This window comes from Meleagris gallopavo, chromosome 10, assembly GCF_905368555.1.
Source record: "Meleagris gallopavo chromosome 10, MGAL_WU_HG_1.1, whole genome shotgun sequence".
Lineage (NCBI taxonomy): Eukaryota > Metazoa > Chordata > Aves > Galliformes > Phasianidae > Meleagris > Meleagris gallopavo.
In genome coordinates this window covers 9,764,613-9,787,312 of record NC_139413.1, presented here as the reverse complement: position 1 = coordinate 9,787,312, position 22,700 = coordinate 9,764,613, and the positions used below count along the sequence as shown (strand labels likewise).

Here is a 22,700-nt window from a genome sequence, read left to right as displayed (position 1 = left end):
TTCTTTAGCTGGAAGGTTTGGAACAGCATCTGTCAATAAACACTTCCTGTGAAAAGTATTGCACAAGCACTGCTTCTCTCTCTGTAAAACTTTACATTTCTGAGGCTTAAGTACTTTTACAAGTGAAAACGCCAATAATGGCAGCAGTATCAGCTGTGAGTAGTTGGGAAAACAAAACTTAATTCAGCCCGCACATACTTGAATGTCTAAGTCTTCATCTTCAGAGGTGCTGATATGGTTTTTCAGAGAAAACTAATTTTAATTAAAGATAATCTAGTAAAACTTCATATATGCACGTGGATTTAATTCCCTAACTTTCTGGTCAACCACATCTTTAATGAAGTCACAAAAGTTATTCCCACTTTATCCTGCCTTAAACAGACTTTCCCATAGCATTTATTCAAAATGAGAAAGCAAGCAACGTAGTCCAGATTTTATCTAGGTTTTCACAGCACTGAAGAGTAAATGCATATCCCTAGGGAGATTTTACTCAACTACTACCGACATTATCCGGAAGACTACAGATGATCTCCCCTCAAGCTTTGGAATAGTTTAGGGATGTAGCACAAAATCTACTTTTTATATCGCTACTTCTGCAGACCGTCATGCACCAGTGGATAAACATGATTTTCCTCTGAAATTGAAAGAAAAACTGCACTAAAATAAAGAAATGGTGTTGTCCTCATAAGTACTTGGATTGTTATGGATGAGTGCAAAAATTAAGCAGGCCTTTCTCAGTCTTTATTTGTCTAACAACTCGAAAGCTGACATGAATCCTTTATGCACATCTTAGCATTTGACTTATACTACTGATGCCCTTTAAAGTATTTTAAAGATAGAATACATGAAATCACTAAGGAGAATGGAGCCTGGAATGCTGCTTTTACAGGTTAAACATATACTTCCTTACAAGATCACTCTCACATTTGTTATTTTTGATACATCACTAGCTAGAATTTTGTTTCCAAAGATATGTGTGCACACAACATTGCGGACCATTCTACTAATGCTGTGCAGACATAATGTTGCAGCCTGCTCTCAAAGTAGTACTTTTTGCTGAACTTTCTGCGCATTCCTAACTTGAACTCAGTGAATTATTTTTTATGCCATACTTCATAAGTGATTTAAAAAAAATAACACAAATAGGGAAAAACTATACATAAAGTCCAGCAATAAATTAACTCTAAAGAATAAAACAGCAAAAGTCTTCATCTGAGGTGATTGAAGGGGTACATCACTTATCCCTGCAGTGCCACTCTTTTAATCCTTACGGATTGATTTTACTCACAGTACTCATTTAATGTGGTGTATCCCTTCTTTCTTTTATCTATCATTTTTTTGTGGAAGAATTTCAACATCATGGACTCTTACTACTGTTTGCATATTCGTGTCTCAGAGAAAATTTTAGCTCATGCAAAGATTTCCACAGTCTTTAGTGTGAATTAAGAGGGGCACATGAAGGACCTGTCCACCCCAAGTGGGAGAAGAACAGCACCAAATACTTGTGAGGCCCAGCCTTACTGTTGCTCCTTGCATCACTCCTTGGAGCATTAGGACTCCTGAAATACTCATGAACTCATGATCGCAGGTTATGGCTGTTCTGCTGCATGATTAGAAACCTTCTCCAAGGTACGGGAACAAATGACCACCTGAGATTCAAAGAACTGTGCATGACACCACATCATCATAACAGCAGTGAAAGAGCAGTTGGCTCTTGGCAAAATAATAAAACTGACAGTCAAATCTATTACAGTACTGTCAAGACTGGGAATGCATCATGGCAGCACCCTTCAGCAAGCTGTTGGTCTAAGACCACTCTGTGACTTGCTACTGCAGAAGCAAAGTGTAAACAAATATTAATACATAGAATAACCCAGCAGAAAGACTTTTTTACCTCTGTCTAGCTTAAACTGTTAGATTAATCCTACTATGGTAACTGAACCATAAACATTGTATAGAGACTTACGATGTTCAGTGTAATTGAACCTCTGGAATCAAAAGGCTGAATATGGGTTGGCAGTCTCCTAACTATGAGCAGGAGCAAATAGCAGTATTGGCAGTACTGAGTTTAAAATCCATCTTCAACATATAATTCAATTGTTAATGACAAGTTCTGGCTACGTAGTCTTTTTCAGTTCTTTTATCACTTGTATTTACATCAGCCTAAGCCTCGCTTCACCCTACTGCTGCAGACTCTGCTAATAAAGCTCCCATTTGTAGGTGGTACTGAAAGAATAATAACCCATTCATGATGGTGACTGACAAACATCATGCATCTTAAATGAAGGTGCCCTGAAGGACTTGTGGCCTGCAGTGTAATTTAATTAAGATATCCTAGTGATAGCAATTATATAATCTATGACAGCTATTGTGTTATAAAGCATTTCTTTAATTAACAAAAGGTGGTATCTGAGAAAGCAGCTCTACTACAAGGCACAGCTTTCATTCAGACAAAAACACTTGTTATTCACGTTTCCTCGTGTCATACACTTGTTTTTCCACCTTTTTATCTGCATTTCTCTGTCTATCCCACATTGAGACCATTTACAGGATAACCCAGATAAACCACACACACCAGTCTCTGCCTGTTCCTTCAAACTCTTCCGTTTTCTATGGTTCTCTTTTTATCCATATCAAACTAAAGCCTAGCCTTTTAACATAACAGGAATTTATTGGAAACAACTCTAGGGATCACGTTCAGTTCTTATGTTGACTTATGGTTTAACCCAGCAGGTGGCTCACTCCCCTTCTTCCCAGTGGGAAGAGGCAGAAAATTAGGAAAAGCAACGTAGAAATCCTGGGCTGAAGTAAAGCTATTTACTAAGGTAGAGATAAGAAGGATAATAGTTATTACTATATATACATGAATGTACTTAAGTGATGCAAAAGCAATTGCTTACCACCCTCTGACCAATGCCCAGCATGCCCCAAGTAGCAGAAGGAAGAAATGAACTCCCACCCCCTTCAACTCTCCTTCCACACTATGTCATGTGATATGGAATATCCCTTTGGCTTAAGTCAGCTGTCCTTATTCTGTTCCCTTTCAGCTCCTTGTGCCCCTTCTTTGACAGCTTTGGCTCTGTACAACACTGCTTAACCCAGCACCTATAAACATTGCTGTGTTATCAACATTGTTTTTCTCCTCGAACCAAAAGCATAGCATTATTCCAGACACTCTGAAGAAAACAATTCCATCTCAGCTGAAACTAAGGCATAACTAAAGGAAAAATATTGAATAACTTGGGAGCAAGTGGGCAATTAGGCTAGCCCAAGCTGAAGGCACGGTGCTATGCTTGTAGCTCGAGGAACCTCATGCACACTGAGGTCAAGTCACTCGCCTGAGCTGGTATCAGAGGGAGATCAACTGATGGCAAATCAGGGCAGCTTCAGAGGAGTGTGATGCATGTGGAGCTAAAAGCTGCTGGAAAGTGACAGGATGATCTGGGACCTCATAAATACTCAGATACCTCCTGGAGTTTTCATTCTATTGCCTCTCAGGTTTTATTCAGTAAGAACATCTGTTGATTTCAATGAATTCTTGACTATGAATTAATTTAATTGAATCTAAGGATAGGACTCACTGAAAGAAGCTTCACAGAATTGAAATAAAATCATTAAGTCCAAATAAAACATTTTCTGTGCCATAAAATTATTTTATCGCATGATAAATACTTAAATCTCCCTTCATGTATTCAACATACAGTGTCAAATAATTTTCTTCTAACATGTTCACAGATAGCAAAACACACTGAAATTTCTGGTTTTGAGCATCATAGCCAAACTTCTGGCATTAGGCAGGCTTCCAGTCATCCACACGTCTGTATATGTGTATATAAATATATAAATATATATATATATATATATATATATACACACACACACACACACACACACACACGTATATACAGGCAGTTTCTCCGGTCTAGCCCAAGACAGGACACTGCAAGAGAACGTTGTCAGAGTTGAAGCTTCTTGCAAGCTTAAATATTTATTTTTGTACTTCCATTTCTTAATTCCGCAAAATAACGATTCTAAAATTAAGTCTAGCAAAGCAGTCTAAGAAATATTGGTGCTTCAGAAAGCTTTACTAGGCATAATGTCAGATGGAGGAATTGATTTTATAATCTAAAGCTAGTCGGGAATGCATTCCAAAATACATACAGGTAAGTACAGAGATATAGATGGTGATAGTCACAAACATTTGCAAGGAGGCAGATTTTTTTTTAAAATAGCTTCTATGACAAAGACCAGTGACTCTCAGGTTGCTTGTGAAATAAATTACAGTAATAAACCATTCAAAATAGCTCATCATGACATAGCAAGGGTATTAAAATCAAAGATAGTTTAACAGACCTGCTTTCTTATTTATCTTTTAATTTTTGGCCAACTTTCAAATTTGCAAGTGTCAACATAAAATATTGTTCATAGAACTAATATATTCAAATTCTATGCAACTAAATTCACAGAAAATCTCAAATCCATTTAAAATTTAGGACCCGACACCGACTCCAGCCATTAGCTAGAATTTAGAGCTATTTTTCATCGATTTCACTGCATCACACTCAGCATATGCCCAATCAAAAATTATGAGATAAGAAGAAATCTAAGGGCATAAATCTTTTGAAGTTGCTTTTTTTTTTTTTTCATTAACACATCACAGATGGCCATGCTGAGCAGAGTGTTTTTGTGTGCTGTCTTAAAGGTCATCGTTACAAGCAGAGCTATGCCACTCCCCACCCTTAAAAACCTTTATTTTGGGCCTGAACATACTCATGTGGTACATGCAAGGTGTTTTTATATGAAGTGTAACTGAGAAAACTGAAATGCTGCATAGCTTTAGAAAGGCACATTGCTTTTGTTCACGGCATAGCACAGTCCTGAATTTTGCATCTGAGGAAAAAAATACCTCACTTCCTTCGAGGGCTTTTACTTTTGCACCCTTATAAATAGTGGCCCATTTTATAGACAAATATTTTCCATTCTAATACGCATACTTAACATAGCTTCTCTAGTACAAACTGGAAGCTGTAAGTCCCTTTAAAGATAAATGCTGAAAGGCACTATATTGCTTAAATTGCAGAGTAGCTGCAGAAATATACCAAGGAAAATCTAGTGCCATAGTCAGGTAACGACACCTTCCTGGCTCTGGCTGCTGCATGGCTCCACCACAGGATCCTCTCACCTCAAAGGCACACATGAACCTTACAGGGCTGATGTGGCCATCGTGCCCTCGGTAAGGGCTGCAGGACGCATTCCCACCCAGATATTCCTGTTCCAGGGCTGCGCAGCCATGGGTTGGCTGCTGCTGCTGCAAGCTTTTGACCTTCCTTGTAGGACATCAGTCTGCACTACAGAAACGAGTTCTACAGGCAGCCAGCAAGTCATCAAACAGCATTTCTACTCGAAAACAGTAAAACAGACAGATGGGCTGGGAATGAGGAAATATAATTCTTCAGATTTCAAATGGCAGCAGTTAATTGCATTACTTTATCTGAGGTGTTTCTCTTTATCACGTCTTCAGCAAGACAAGCCTGTGATGGGCGGAACTGATAGGGAACATAATATACTCTAATTTATGGCTTCCTAGGGTGGTGCAGGGAGAAGAGCGTACTCAGAGCTTCTGTTACCATCTTACTCCGTAAAGAATTGTAATGTGTTGGGATAAAAGGAATCCTTACCCTTAAACCATACCTTCAGCACCTTAGCAGGCAATTGTAGAAAGTTTGTTTCTTCTGCCATAGAAAAATTACATGTAATCTCCTCTAGTTTAGAGCATCTACCACTTACCAAAGGGGATTTATTTTTTAGGGTGCATTCACACCATGTGCCATTCAGCCATGTGCAGCCAGGCATAGCACTGATAGGGGCTAACAACACAGGCACAGAAGCAGCAGCACCGTGCGTTTGCAGGGCAAGAGCCTGGCAGTGCTGAGGCTCACAAGTAAATCTGAACTGGAGAACTGATGCCAACACCACATATGTAGTCAAGTCTCCTCCTTGCTACAGCAGAGGTTGGAAACACAAACTCATGCTGTGCAGTCCTAACCACAGCTCTACAATGAAAGAAGGTTTCCAGATTCCAATTTATGCCCAGTAAAGTCAATAAGGAAATGCGGCTCAATTGAAGGAAGTTGTGTGTTACACATACAATTATGAGCCAAAGTATTGCATACTTCTATTATCCCAGACATTTCTTCCATTTAGAGGTGCTCCTCAATTCAGATAAAAGGTTTCTTTTGAGCTTGGAAAGTCAGTGCCATTTGGGACAGTAACTGAAGCCATGAGAAAACTATCAGGAATATATCTTCACTTCCCATCACTCTGAGCCCCCTACTTGAGGCAGGAGCAGGGAAAACACTGCTTTCACAGCCCCACCTCTGCGTGGAGCAGCTGCTTCTGTTGCTCCTGCTCTGCAATCTGCCAGCTGGGATTAGCATGATGAAGTACATTTTGCAAGTGGCAGGCTGTTAGGAGTCAGTGCTATCACCTAACATCTGCAAAATTTACGCTTATGGTAACAGTTGGAGTACAGATCATTTTATGAAATTATTGTACATTTCTCAGCAACATATCCTTATTTCTGATTGTGGATATATGTAATAAAGAAAATTACGTGACAGTCTCCAGCACATAACTGAATAAATTGCCAGCTTATCATAACATTTGCTACCTTTCCTCAAAAGATACTGTGCGTATTGATTGAATTACTTATATTGGTGTGTTACACTAATGTGGACTTAATGAGCGCCTTTGTTCTCTTTCAGAGTACTAAGTGCTGTAATCTGAATGTATAGAGATGGTGCACAATTCATTGGGCGTATGTGTACAACATTCCTTCATTGAATAATGACATTCAACATTTAAATTTGTTTCTCTAGGAAGTCCATGTTATGTAGGTATACACTGTGATTCATTAGAAACACTTATTTTTTCATCATGACAAATAAATGATGGCAAAACAACGTAGCCCACCTTTTAAGAGAAATGAAATGAAATCCAATTTCACTTACAATTGTCATTTTTGTTTATGTCACTTTTCCCTCTTCCTTTCCATGGTTCATGTAGACAGGTCCTGTGAGCCCAGAAAATTCTCTGAAAAAAGCAAATGCAACAAAAATGAATGCAAATTCTGAGGCAATAGAAAAAGGTTTTGTTTTTTTTTTTAATATATTAAAGCAATGTTTCTGCATAGCATTGGCAATTCTAATTGTGGTGTTTGACATTCAGTGTTAATCTACTGGCTCTAAAGCTTATTAAAAATGGCAGCAGATGAAGTAATAATACAGAAGCAGGTCAGAAATTCTGAAAAAACAATACTGACATGGAGAACCAGAAATAAAATTACTGTTAATATAGAAATACAATTTTGCATGAAATCCTCAGGCATAAAATCAATAATGCTCAGGACTGGAATGAATTGTGCCTACGGATGCAGACAGTCCCAGAAGTGCAATTGAGACATTCCCAACCAGAATTTTTCCTTTTTAGTTCCTTTTATTTGTTGTCTGGCTCTGCACTTTCTCTTCTCTATGGCAAAAAAAAATTAGAACAAAGAAAAAAACTTCTGTTAGGTAAAAGCCTGTGGGGTAAAGAAAAGGGTTCTGTTCTTGGCTTAATCACTGCTCATCACTTCACCTCTGTGATGCTCTTCCCCAGCTGTAACTTTGCAGGCAGCTGAACACTGCAAATCATCCGGAGATCTACAGCTGGAAATTAATATGCAAAACTAAATATCATACTACAACATGAATTCAGCAACTTTTCCTGGAACTAAGTAACTATTTTGCTACCCTTATTCATAGGAAGACGTGCTCCATTACATAGTATTGCATGAACAGCCCATTTAAATTGGTATGAATATGCAGAATAGGGACAGTAATTTATGGGGAAAGACAATCTGCCTTGGTTTAGCAAAGCTTCCTATTTCCAGTGCTATCATAGTAAGAGATGAATGTTTAGAGAATCAACTGTTCAATTGCACTCAACACTTGCCTCATTGTGAAGGCTAATAAAATATCAACTTATTTAGGATGACTTTTTGAAAAATAGCACATTTGAGACACATCCCTCCATGTTTTGTATCACATTGGATAAACAAGTTAACTAATGCAGCTCTTCAAGAATGCTCTACAGCAGCCTTAAGTCTCCTACAGAGGAGGCAGAAATTGTACCTTGAAAATTAAATTAAAGCCAACTGCAATTTGTGACAGGCAATCATTAATGACTGCCATGGAGGATTTAGTACCTTCTGCTCATTGTCTTGGCATATTTTGTACTTAATGTCCCACATATTACAAAGAATAGACATGAATATTTGTTGTAGTTACACATTAAGGCAAGAGGACAGCATCTTTGAAGTTGAAGGAAGTTTAAAAAAAAAAAAAAAGAAATTTTAATACCTATTCCCTAAGGGCAGACGCTTAACTGGCTTTAAGACATTTCTTATCTGTGGTTTGGGTTTTGTTTTATTGCCCCTTTTTATTTTCTAGTACAGAAATTTGTTTTAATGCATGAAAATAGTTCTGTATACACTTCAGTCAATCAGTATAGCTTGATGGAACATTTTGTTTTACCAGCCTTCATCATGGCAGTTTGCTAGTATTCAGAGTAAAATGTGAGGCCTACAATCACAGTGAGATAATGTAATGTGCCTTCCACCATAATCAGCTGCTCTTTCAAGGTGTAGCATATTTCACATTTCCAGAACTCTTTCACTTCTACGAAAAAAAATAGATGAAGCAGAAAAAAAGTTGAAGCATGTTTACATATCTGTATGTATGCATACAGAAAGGAAAAAGCACTTACTCTAGAAAGCAAATATTTATACCTGAACTTAGATCACAGAATATGCAAATGAAATGTCCTCAGTACAGACCTCAGTAGCATTTACACACACTATGTTTCCACATAAAGTAAAGAACCCAAATTTGCTGTCCTAAATCCTGCTCTTCTTAAGAAGAATAAGAACCAAATGATTCCTTGAGGTAACATATTTACTGAAAGCAATTTTGCTAGGATAGAACTAGTCGCACCGAAGTCTGGTGCGCATTTGTACCCTCAGAAGAGTCTTTTACGGCATAAATAGCTACTTGAATGTCTAAGTTATATTTGTATATACAAATTATCCTTTTACAGATAAGCACAAATGTGACAGAACAGGCAATTCAATTCTTTGATCACAGTTTATGGTGCACTTTCAGGTTGCCCTTAAGCCAGTCAATCTATATTGCTTCACTTCTGTCCCCAGATATTGCATCCTTTCTGACACTCATGTAGCCAATCTGTATGTCAGATCAGAGACTTAATTCCATGAAACAAACTGGGAAAAGAAACACTTCCATTCCGGACATGAGTCCTCCCATCCTGCTCACCACATAGCTGCATAACTGCTAGGCACAAAGGCGACAGGCACAACTGATGATAAAAAGGTGGAGGTCTCCAAGTCTGTAGGAAATTTGTCCTTGGAGACCTTCAGCCCACCAATACAAGGAAGAGACTAAGCAATCAGCAACTGCTAGGCTGCCTGAGGCAGTAGCAAGCCCACAGCAGAGGTACTGCTCTAAAGAAAGAAAGGATTTTCCAAGTGGATCCACTGAAAGGTGCCAGACTGGAAAGAAAAATTGCACAATGTTTGTTGTGTTTGTTTTTGTTTTTTTTCCAAGAATTTCCTTACCTTTCAACCATGCAACTTAAAAGAGCTAAGCTCTCACTGCTTTAAATAACTTCATTCTCATTTAGCATTAAATTAGCAGGAGCGTCTGGAAGGCCTCACTCTGAAAAAGGTAAGGCCACAAGCAAGCACATGGCTGCAAGGCAGCTGCAGCTCAGGGTCATTCCTGTGCACACCACCCTTGCAAATGCAGCCATCAGAAAATCATTTTCAACTACACAATAAGGCTCAGTAACTGCAATTTGAGATTCACTGAATCTGAAAATTGGCAAATTATTAAGCACTAATTGTAAAGCATATTGCCTATCATGTTGTTCAGTCAGCCAAACTAAATGTGCAGCCTATTGTGTGAAGCACAGGTAAAAGTTTTAGTTTTACACTCTCCTAGCATGACATCAGCATTTCAAACTTTCATTACCTAGTCAGAACCTGCATGGAAGTCCTAAGTATAAAGCTTCAGTGGATGTCATTCTAAATTTGTTTCCTTCATCATTTTAGCAATTGACTCTACTGAGCTTTCCCTTCTTACTTTATATTTAAGTATAGTAGGAATAAACAAGTCATGTTTGCGAATTGCTTCCTATTTTGCATTACACAATTTGATTCTGCTTACGTAAAATACTTTTGAACTCTCAGTTGAATGTAGCAGTCTTCAGTTCCACTCTAAGCAGATGGATACTGTAGAACAGCTGTGTACTATTAAAAAGCTGTGACAGCTTCAGTGGACAGTCAGCTAATTCTTGAAGCCACATTAATGTGCCACATCATGTTTTAGAAACCTTCTGGATTGAAAAATAAGATAGTAAAGTGCAGGTTTTTTACTTATTTGTCACAAAGAAATATGAGCAACATTATGTGTGACAATTTGATGTTGAAAAGCTTAGGTCCAGCCATATCATAAAGATTTATAAACTGCATGAAGAACCCTGATTATATACAAAAATCTTACCAGAATATAAGTAACCAGTGAGACTGTTGTTACAATTGGAAAGATAACACAGTGGAAGAACAATACAGGAATGTAACAGCAAAGGGACCAGCACAGATTGGATGGTATTTCAAAGGAAAAGTAAAGGTGCTCACCCATCTCTAAAGATCTCAGCTCCACAAGGGAGTCTCCAAACAGAGATCCTTCCAGAGTGGCAGCCAGCCCTTAAATGGGGACTACAAAAGGTGCAGCCAGGCTCTATGCCTTTCAGTCACACAGCTGAATTGCCTTCACCTGTGCTCTCAGGGTTGACCAGATCCTTTCCCCAGGTGCTCAACCAGTGGTTCAGGCCATGACTCAACAAATACCGTACAGACCTTGGTGAAAAGCTTTCCTTTCACCTCCTTTTAAATATGGTCACAAATATTATAATAATTCTCCTCTTTAATGACTTATATCATTTTCATTTAACCTACTACAAGGCTATATGCTCAATACTTCTACAGATTTGAATTGTTTCTACATATCTGATTTTTAACCTCATGCAGTAGTTAGTTCAGTTTTTCAGAACTGTGATGGATGTTCTATTTGAAGAGTCATCCAAAAAGCAGCTGCAGAAATTAGTGCAGGAAAGCAGTGCACTGAACATTACATAGCAGCTCTTCAGTTAAACAACACATCTCACTCTTCTATTCACTTCATTTTATTTACACAAAAATCAAGCTAAAATTCTTGGCCTGTATCTAAATGTACTCAAATGCCAGGATTCATTACACCATTGCTTTGCATGAGTCGCCACAGATGTTACCCAAGAGCCATTCTCCAGAAGGAAAAAGAAAGCCTTACCACAGGAGATGGAGCTTCCTCAGGAACCAGTGAGAAAGCTCAGAGCAATCTTTTGCAGAAGCCAAACCCATCACATCTCTGCTGCCTCCGTGACTTGCCAGACATATTTCTTCAGTTTGTCTGCATGAAATAAAAACAGAATAGTTATTTGTGCCATCTACCAGGAAAATACCTCATAGTATTCACACACGCGTGACACAGAGAGGAGGAACCAGCTAAGCGTGGCTTACAGCAATCACCCACCCTACCCAGGAGGATTTTCTAGTCCACTCATATCGGTGTGGTGCATCAGCCCACACAGACTACAGTATTCCTACCATAAAGTTTCCTGAAATTCTCCCCAACACAAAATTTCTATGCTCCAAAGATTTTAATCTCATACTGAACTAATATAAACCTGCTCCACCACTGCCTGGGACAAGCTGTGGATTCCATCTCCACAGTCATGACACATCCCCACACAGTTGCTGGGGAGCAGCATCTGAAAAGAGAGGAGCATCTTCAGCAGCTATCCTCTCATGGATGGGCACCATTCTGCACAACCAGGAATCCCAGAGATTCAATTAATAACCTCCTGCATGGTGAGGACTAGACAGTAGGATAACCCAGAAAGTTTTAAGAGGATCAACAGAAAAAACAACTGCAACACAAGCCCACAGTACACCCAGGAGAAAGAATCAGAAAAAGCCTCTCAGCTGCATTTAAATAGCGCCAGGCCTGAGAGTCAGGTGGCACAGATTAGGATTGTTCAGAACAGATGGGAAACACCTTGTCCTCACAGAATATTTCTCAGTCTTTTTGCGATCAATAGATGTCCCTTAAGGACTGAAACTCTGAATCAATGATTTCTAACAGAGAAAGAAAAAAAAAATAAATCCTTACTGTTTCCAGCACCTTAATTCCCTCTGTCATCACCGAGATGATCTTGTTTCTTGGTTTTAACAGTGCTCTATTCTCTCTGTGATCCACTGTGATATCTGAGACCATCCCTCAGTAGGATCACAGCAGTTGCCTTAGCATTGCTTTTTACAGAATGCCACTGTAGAATTTTAGAGAGTTCCTTCCTTTATTCCTTCCCGAAGTGGCTGCCTTTCTAAATTCTAAATTGAGCAAGATGAAGACTGTATCAGACCACTGAATGTAAAGTGAAGGGCACTCTTTCCCATCAGGGTCCCTGCAGGGTGGCAGAACAGCTGCGTGAGCCAGTCTGACAGAAATGCATAGGGGGAGCTGAGCAGGCCCATGGCGATCCATGTCCTGTGCTGCTGCATCTGAAGAGGGCTCTGACAGATGGGCTGGTTTTGCCAGGACAGGTGCCAGTATCCTGACAGGAATGAATTCTGTCCCCTTTCAGATGTCAGTTTCTCAAACCCAAATGTGCATCTGGCATATAAAGAAACTTAGATTTTCTTGGAACTGTTGTCATATTGTTTAGCCAGAGCTAAGTGCGATGAGGTCCCAGTAGTTTGCACCTCAAGACATTACAAAAGCTATAAATAAGAAAGTGATTATATGCCAGATACCCACTGATACAAGAGGAAAACAATTTCTCAAACAACAAAAATATACTCAGGTCAGTGCCAGCAAATCTGACAAAAAATACCATTAATTCCAGAATCACCAAGTGGTCAAAATAACATCAGCAACATTGCCAACTCAAAGACAGCCTCAGAGCAGGATTTGTCCCACAAGAAGTGGGTCGTTATTTCAGAGGAAACAAAAATCTGCTTGCCTAGTAATTTGAAAAGCATTTCAAAGAAAAGCATCTTGAGGAATTAAAAAGAAATAATGTTCTGACAGGAATTAAATGCCTTTGCAAATGCGATCATATAATATCAGTGGTGATATGGTAGTAGTTTCGCTAACTCTCTCAGTAACTCTAGTGTGAACCAGAAAATTCCAGAAGCCTGTAGAGATTTAGAAGATATAATTTGTTCCCTCTATTCATCAGACAAGTTCTGCCCTGCATTCCTGTTAAACATCAAAGAAGGGCTATGGAAAGAGGAAAACAGTCTTCTCTAGATGACAATGCAAATTTTAAAATGTTTCTTCTACAAAACATTTTCAGTTCCTCGTATTGGAGAAAGGCATGATCTAATAATAATAATAATAATTCATGAGCTACTCTGTGTACTAGGAATTGCCTGAGGTGATACACGGTAAGGCTTTGGAAGAAATTACAATATAAACAGGGTTTAGAGAATTCATCATGCAAAGTCTTTTTATTTCTGAGCTATATGTAATTTTGGGATAGGGTACCTATGTCATGGAGCTATTGTCATGAAGATTAATTAGTTAGGCCTGTGTTTCACAAGACAAAGTGCCAAATCTTTAGAGACTAATAGATCTTTTTAAAAAATCAGGCGTTTTCTTACACTGAATTTCTTTCAGGATCAGGGCCATAATCTGCAACATATTTTCCAGCTTAAAAGTGCACAAAGTTGTTAAGTATTATTATTTGTTTTGATCAGTCACATCCTCTTTGGTTTAATATTTTTAAGTCTCCCCAGAATTTATTGATTTAAACAGTTTTTTATTTTCTTTTTGCTGGTTTTGGCAAATTCACGGTGTACAGCCTGCAGCTCAGAGTTCAAAGTGCTTCTCTGACCATCCAAGTGCCTCTCACCTGAGAGCTCTGTGACCACATCAAATCTTCCACTGAGATTTTAGTGTTTTTTCTTCTTTAGCTTAAATCACTTTAACTTAAAATGCTGTCACTGTAGTGATGAAAGGTTATTTATGGTAAAATGTTCTTGTCTACAGCCAACCCAGTCTTCCTCACAACAATAATTCTACAAACAGTGACAAAGAAACTCTCAAACCAGCTAATGGATGTAGTGAGTTTGACAACATAAACTATTATGCGTCAGATTCTGTGCCTTGCCAATCCACTGTACTGCCCTGAAAGGGAAAATTTCTAAAAATGAAAGGGAGTAGTATATCTCCCTGTTAATGGTTTAATAATCTGCCTGTGTAATAGTAAACACCTAACTCCCATTTAGAAATCACATGGAAAATGTAAGCATTAGAGACATTAATGGTCGCTGTCAGTTATTACTGTTCTAATTAGTCATCTGCAGCATACCACAAGGTACTGAGTGGAATACTTGTAGAACTCCTTTGAAAAAGAAAAAAACTGTTTCCAAAGATGTGACTTGAATGCAATGATCAAACACTCCATGTTTGATTCAGACTTTATTTATTTCTTATCTAGTGCGTCTGAGCTAACTACCTTGAGGCAGCAATATAAAAATCAGTTGCTGTGACTTGCTTCTTGAAAATTCATTTTGCTCCTTCTTAAAATCTTGGTCTGCTTGACCTCAGCAGCCTTCACCAGTTTGAAAATGCAAGCTATAATCCTCTGTAGGGATTTAGCCAGGTGTCTATTACAGCATGTAATCTGTGATACAGCTTCCAATATTCACGCCGGAGAAAGGTTAAGCCCCCCTGTCTTTGTTCCCAAGTAAAAAAGTCCATGAGGTGTTAGCGTGGACAGGAAGCAAACTGAAAGAAGCAACATCTTCAATCAAGCTCTAAGCCTGTGTGTATGGCACAGAAGGATCTCTGTGATGCAGGCTTTGGCTCAGAGTGATCAGATTTTAACCCTTGAACAGGAGCTGCTGACTGCCCTGTTGATATTCAAAGGTTACACTACCACTGTCTCTATCCTAAATCCTTACCCAAGGGTCATTATTCCATTTGTCACCAGCTGCGTCCACAGATAGGCCTGGTAAGATGCCTCAGTGGTCCAGCTGATCGCCAGCCAGCAGCACTCCTTACACCATTCCCAAACACCTCCACCAGAATTCAAGCTTGCTGACAGAGACATTGTGTGCAAACACAAACTAAATTTATATGCTTGAAGAGAAAGTCTCCTAAGACCAATCAGCAGCTTCTCAGATAACTGCTTTTTTCAGCCGTGTGATACAGCCACGGGCCCTGCGGCTGCGCGGTAGAGCCTGCAAACAGACACTTCCCAAAGCCCAGCTGTCTGAATTGTGGTGGTACTGGTTTTGGCAATATTTTGAATTCCATACGTGAATAAAATAAAATAATAGCAACTTAATTTGACTGCCTACAAGACGCTATTAATACCAATTACTGTACAGCAGAACAGTGTTTTTTTTCTAGCTGGTAATGGTATAGAAAAACCTCAGAAACCTCTTATGTTAATTGGCAGTGAAGCATTTAGAATTATTTATTAGCGTTTAATTATTTAGAAATCTCTTAATGATGTAAATATCATTTTAAAAACTTATAAATATTTTTCACCTTGTCCAGCTGAAAAGCTGTTACTTGGAGAACTTAAATTAAGATCTATTTCCAGCTGCCTGCTGGTCACAAAATTACTTATCACTGGTAATGCTTTGGTCATTTAGATGTTCCCACCACAGAATGTGCTAAGTTTTCACAAACTGGGGAAAGTTTTCTGTGTTGTATTCATTGTACTGAAATTGAGGTTTTAAAGAGGATTATCTTAGAGATGTAGACATTAAAATACATAACTAATCTCAGTTAATTGAATTGTTTCATACTGACATGTATTAAAGAACTTTCACGTGGACAGCTCTACACAGTTTTGGTAGTATAAATATGATTTAACATGTAAATTACCTTTAAGACTAATTAGAAACAGTTTAAAGCCAAGTTATGTGTAGAAAAATTGAGGATCTGATTCTAAGCCTCTGAAGCAATACTCAACTATTTCAAAATTACATCACTGAATGCCATGCCAGCAGGCAGATGGGAACTTACCTATCATTATAATTTATCTCCCCATCCCCATGCTAGAATTCAGGACATTTATTTTATCAGCTTATATTGGCTTATTTTTTTTTTTCAAATTTCCTCTCCAGAATATTGAACTCCACATGGGTTATTTTGATCTAATCAAATCATTTGTCCCTTTAATGAGAATTGAGTGCTATAGAATTAAAAGAATAATTTCATTTTTGGTGGAAGAAATGCCCAAAGCCTTGTACCTGGAATCTCGTTTGCAGTGCTTTCCTTACAGCATGGTTTGGTAAGATCAGATTCAGGTGTGGGGCAGGGCTGTCATCCCAGCCTGTGTCTCACTGTGCTCTATCATTAAGTGGAGTAGCATCAACTTTCTCAGAAAGCTATGTGCCCACAGAGATACAGAGCACCATTCAGAAGCAAGCAAATGCCAATGTTTAGCATTCACTGTGCACAATCTACAATCTGGATTACCCACTCAGAATCACATAACATGCTTTCTACTCTACCCAGGGACTCAGAGCAGCATTTAGGTTTGGTTTATAACATGAATTACAATGGCCTTACTGTCTGCTGGTGCTGTAGGAAACCAAAGACATTCCTAAGCAAGTGTCCTGCTATCCAATAGCATTTATTTACTATGTTCCAATGCCTGTGACCTCCCAGTGATACGGCTTTTGCCAAAGACATGACAGAAGATACGCGTTATGGGTATGAAGACAGCTTCACGATGATAGCCACTGAAGTGACTGGATTTTTCTAGTAAACTTCAGAAAGGTGTGACTCATGTAACAGTATTTTCTGCAAAATTTGGATTTACATCTATTCAAAGTGTATGGAACCTTGTAGATCTCATAGTGTGCATATTTTTCCTAAGGAAAATGCCTAAGTAAGTTGGCATGTCCTTGTATTCATATCTGCTATATGAAATGAGATAAGTAACAAAAAAGTCAGTCTTTTATCTATTCTGCTTGAACCTTATTTTGATTTTCACTGTTTTATTCAAAAGGAAGGAATAGGAATAGTAACCGTGAGCTTGAAATCAAGAAAACTGTGACAGGAACTTATTATAGACATATTTTGCAGAATATTCTCAGTTACAGTTCCGTGTTTTGAATCCTTCTGCTTAATGAGTACCGTTCTGCTTTTCAAATAGGTCTTTCTGATTTTTTTTCTTAACTTTGAGTCCTGAAGAATTGTTGTAAGTTTTAGGATTCAACTGTATTAATGGGAGACTGACAGGAGAAAAGTGTTTCCCTGTGCAGGGAAGAGGAATTGCTTGTGGGGAGGTAAAAGTGCTGAAGTCATTTTTTTTGTGTGTTTCATGGGAGTATGCCAAGGGGCAAAGCTGTGACCAAGGTGGAAACGTGTTTGAAGCCCATTTCATATGCTGGATGACATTGAACAGCCTCATTGCCCTGAGGCTCGAGGTAGAGAGAAGCAATAATTGTAATTGTAAGAAAAGAAAAGGTTGATCGTCATACCAAGGCTTGTTCTATTATCAGGACAGGAGAGGAGAACTCTGATTAATGACAATCGCAGCTGCACTTATGTCCATATTCAGCACTAGTAGATACAGAACGTGCAACTTTTTCCCCAGCAGTGCAGATCATCAGTGACAAAAAAAACATAACTTCTTCCACTTCCAACCCATACTGTACACAGAGAAAGATACAGGGCAGCTATTGTTCTCCAAAACAAATGCAGAATGAACAAGTAGCAAAATATTAATGTGCTGTTGAAAGTTTAAATTGGATGGACATGATTCAGTGCAGCCTACGGGTCTGATATCTTGGCAACTGCTGCAAGATACCCCAATCTGCAGACAAAATAGCCTTTGTGAAGGAGAGGAAGATTGTAGCTTGCAAGCTAATGCATCAAAAGGCCAGAGAGAGAATAATTCACTTTCACCTTGCTACAGAGGACAAGTAGCAGTAAAAGCTGTGCATTATTGGCAAGCTCTTTTTGTTGCTGTTTTTAACTCAATCCACAGTTCAGACCTCCAGCCACCTCGGCAGCATTCCAGCTGCAGCTGCTGACATCTCCCACCTAATCAAGTGGTGGATTATCTTGTCCTGATAAATCGGAGGCTGTGCTTCATGAAAAGTCTTTCCTGAAGTACTTTTCTACCCTGTAATAAGGTGGCAGAAGTCTGAATCAAATTTGTGGTGCACTAATTTTTCTAGTGACTTCTGATGGAGAGTGTCAGTGTTTTAAGAAAGGACAGTGCTAGGCTGAAAATACAGTTAAGCATGTTTCATTTCACACCTGGGTGAAAAGGAACATGAAGTTGTACTACCTATTGTTTCATATGGAGTGCGTAGGGGCTATACTGCTGACTTCAATTATTTTCACCTAAAAATTGCTTCCTTTATGAGCTCTTGAGGAGCATAATTGTTTTAAAAAGGAATTCTCTTGGCTGTTGAATCTTTCTAAGAGTCAGACTTACTAACCTGTTAGATGCTTCTTTACTGTTCCTGGTCTTTTATGACTAGTCACTCCACTCCCACACCTGCTAACAAAACCTTGCCACATAAGCCCAATACAAGGGTAGATAAACTAGTTTCTTTCTCTAAAATATACTGAGGAAAATGTTTACAACACGGAAGTAGATGTGCTGTATATTTTTGTGTACATTCACCTTAATGTAAGATCACTAGGTGTAAGGTAAAATTTACAAGATTAATCTAGTTAAGATAAAGGTATTCCTTGCAAGCACTCATTTCTTCTTTCCCACTTTCACTCCTGAATTAAAAGCAGCAATTTTCATGTGCCAAACACAAAACATCTTTATGTGTCACAGTCACTACACTGTTCCCCTTGTAAACCTGTTCTGCTCTTTTCTAGGGGAACCCCTACATGTGCAATAATGAATGTGATGCAAGTACCCAAGAACTGGCTCATCCTCCAGAATTGATGTTTGATCTTGAAGGAAGACATCCATCCACATTTTGGCAGTCCACAACTTGGAAGGATTATCCAAAGCCTCTTCACGTTAATATTACACTCTCCTGGAACAAAACCATTGAGCTGACAGATAACATAGTTATCACCTTTGAATCTGGCCGTCCAGACCAAATGATCCTGGAGAAATCCCTCGACTATGGACGAACATGGCAGCCCTACCAATATTATGCCACAGACTGTTTAGATGCTTTCCACATGGATCCAAAATCAGTGAGGGATTTATCACAGCATACAGTCCTAGAAATCATCTGCACGGAAGAATACTCTACTGGATATATGACAAACAGTAAAATAATCCACTTTGAAATCAAAGATAGATTTGCTTTTTTTGCTGGACCTCGGCTTCATAATATGGCTTCTCTTTATGGCCAGCTTGACACAACCAAGAAGTTAAGAGATTTCTTTACCATTACAGATCTGAGGATAAGATTGCTTAGACCAGCAACTGGAGAAATATATGTAGATGAGCAACACCTGGCACGGTACTTTTATGCCATCTCAGACATAAGGGTATATGGAAGGTAAGAGATTATAAACCTTTAGGAACAAGCATATGCGTTTGTTTATAGAGATTGTACAAAAACTATTTATTTCCCCAAACATAACAAGAATAGCAACCAAAGTGTGTTCATTGGAAATTTGGCTCAATTGGTGCATTTTTGATAGTACTAGAAGTTTCTGACTCAGTGGCACTAAATCATGGGTATTTGCTGTCACTAGCCTGCAAAGCCCTGAATGATTTTCTTACATTGGCTCAGGATTTCAACCTGGCATTATGACATTTTTCAGGGACTCTCTTTCTGCTTTTATACAGTTGAAGCCTCATCTGTGGGCAGTTAACTGAGAAGAGGGATTCAATTTCATTATTTTTTCTAGGCCTTTAATGCAAGAATCAATTGATACAGCAGCCTTTGCATAGACTTTTTCCAGTAAGGCAAACTGTATGTAAACAATGAGGCAACAGAGATGAGAGTCCATTCCCTTTACTTTAATTAGCTCTGAAATGCCATGAAGCTGAAGCAGAATGGAAAAAACAGCAGTGTTTTGGAGGGCATGAGACTGATCTGAATGCAGCAAAGATTATTACTCATCCAGGTTCAAGACAGATTGGCCCTCTGTGGCAAGCAAGAGCTGCTATCAGGTGTCCTAGACTCAAAAATAATAAAGGTGCGGTGACATTCGTATGGGGAAATCTCCTTACCATCTCTAACTAGCAATTGACTGATGACCTCAAGCAGAAGGATGATATCCTTAATGTGTGTCTTGGATGCATATTTGTTCAGAAGAAACAAATGGTACCTTCTCTATTAGCTGTTCACTCAACTCTCTAATGTACCCTTTTGCCTTTTTGTTTTGCTCTGTACCTTCAGAGAGTTCAAATCTTCCTTTTTGTTTATTTATATGTATTTTTAAGAGAAGCTAGATATCAAAACGAACAGGAAAGCTAATTTATCTTAGGAGGCTGAGGTATTTTTCCAGGCACAGGAACAAGTGAAGAATAATAGAGATATTGAATGTCTAATACACTGGTTGTTGTATCTTATCATTCCTTTCATGAATTTACCATTTTCTCCCTCTTTTATGCAAGCCTTTCAAGTTGTTAAGTACTTCCACGATATAAAAATGGATCGATAAAGTCAAAATAGAATCAAATTAATGTGATGCGATCTATTGAAAAATAGATGATCTGAATTTGTATGAAGGAAGTATTGCTGCCACATACAGACTTGAATGCATAAGGATTTCTGCAGGACCATAGATTTTGCATGTAGTTACGATGTTCTGCATCCAACCCATATTCAGGCTAAGTGGATCATGGGCAACTTAGGACAGTGTTTGAAACAGTTTGGTAATACTAACTCCAGGATATCAAAATTGGCAAATATGTTCTACTTCATGTGTATCCTTTCTCCATGAGGCTCCAGTAGGTCTTATATGCAGAGAGATCAGACCAGAGATCAGGATTTTAAGTTCCTTACACTTAAAGAAAATGTTGCTTCCCATTTGAAAACCCAGGAATGCTTCAATTAGACTATCAGTGTCTTGTCAAAGAAAGCATTTGAGGAGGGGAAAAAAAAAAGAGTGCACCGCATGCAAATAGAAACTGAATCCTTCCAAACATAGCTGGGGGACAGCAATCTTTTAAAAAATTATCTATAAAAATGAGGCCTAACTGTACAGAGAACTTATCTGATGCTAAAGCTTGTTGTCTAAATGCAGTAGTAATTCAACTTGTGTATTAACAGAATTATCTGATATGTAGTAAAGTCTCACTAGATTAGATCTGTGTGAATTCTTGTTACTCTTCTGCTAATAAGGACAGCTCTCTAGGGATTTGGGGTCTTTGCCTTCAACACATAGCGAACCTTTCTCATAAATAATTTGTGGGCTTGCTTATTGCTAAGTATGCAAGCCCTGATTATTTGGTCCCACTGAAGAGTCTCTTGCAATAGGCCCATCTGACATATTTGTGGTCTTCTACCAGAAACTCCACAGGGTCCCTCTGCCTGGTCTCCAAATAAGCATTTTGACCCCATGCCCTAGTATGGTGGCGGCAGGTGTGGGAACACAGACTCACAGAATTGTAGGGGTTGGAAGAGGGGAAGAGGCAAGAGTCACAGGTTGTTTTGTGCCAATTTCTGATTCAGCTAAACTTTCGAGCCCTTGCACTTTAATCTGGGATATTAACTGAAAATTAATTTATAATCATTCCTTTTTTTCTTTTTTTTTTTTTTTTTTGCCACAATTTTTCACATTTTTCACACAATTTGAGACTTAGGTAAAGCTAGGATAGGCAGGATTCCATGAGGATGGGATACAAAGGGATGATACCTAAAAGCTTGATGCTAGCAGACATAATTGGAAGCTAGTCCCTTTGTTAAGAATATAACCTGTAGTTTAAATAAAGTTAAAATCTCCAAAGCTTAAAATAGCGTGTTCCTAAAGGCAGCGTAAGATTTGTTTCATGCTGTATTTTAAGAATCAATACCAATGGAAAATATTTATCTTCAAGATGCCAAATTTAATATACAAAATGCTGAAATATCTAAAACTTCACAATGAATTAAAGACATGAGATTTTTCCACTTAATATATGGTTTGTTTCATGACTGCTTTGCAGTTTGGTGTGAAATAAGCCTGATGTATCAGAGATGAAAGCCGGTGTGTTCTTAACAGGTGCTTTACCTCCTCTATTACTATCTATTTGTTCATCTTCAGTTTACCTCTTTCATTGTGTGTTTATTAAGATGATGGAAAAAAAAGAAAGCTGGCTGCCTGGCTGTTAGCAATTTCAGCAACCCCATTGTGCTCATATTATTCAAGAAACCTAATAATCCACATGAACTAATTCTGACTTACTGATGGCCTGTTTCACTAAATCAGAGTGATTTTTTCCAGTGAATAATGGACAATGTAGTGTGCCAGTACCTTAATTAAAGATAGCCTTTCTTAGTCTTGATCTCATTTTAATTTACAGGGTAATACTACAATAATATCACTAATGGAAGGTACATTAAAGGGCATCAAGTAGCATTAACTGTATTAAATTAT

At 38.4% G+C, this 22,700-nt stretch overlaps 1 protein-coding gene and 1 long non-coding RNA gene across 8 annotated transcripts in view; one reads left to right on the top strand and one right to left on the bottom strand.

The window, feature by feature from the left end:
• The window catches only part of NTNG1 (netrin G1), a 149,862-nt gene that overhangs the window by 46,758 nt on the left and 80,404 nt on the right, over positions 1-22,700 (top strand). For all 7 annotated transcript variants that reach the window (XM_085231154.1, XM_085231149.1, XM_085231151.1 and 4 more), the window contains exon 3: positions 19,029-19,669. In XM_085231154.1, the coding sequence (XP_085087280.1) occupies positions 19,029-19,669 (641 nt within the window). The remainder of the gene's footprint in view (positions 1-19,028; positions 19,670-22,700) is intronic.
• LOC104912293 (uncharacterized) overlaps positions 1-22,700 on the bottom strand; it is a 263,844-nt gene that overhangs the window by 172,365 nt on the left and 68,779 nt on the right. The window contains exons 10-11 of the long non-coding RNA XR_014885083.1: positions 11,445-11,564; positions 7,011-7,092 (exon numbers count right to left, since the gene is read on the bottom strand). This is a non-coding gene — a long non-coding RNA (uncharacterized LOC104912293). The remainder of the gene's footprint in view (positions 1-7,010; positions 7,093-11,444; positions 11,565-22,700) is intronic.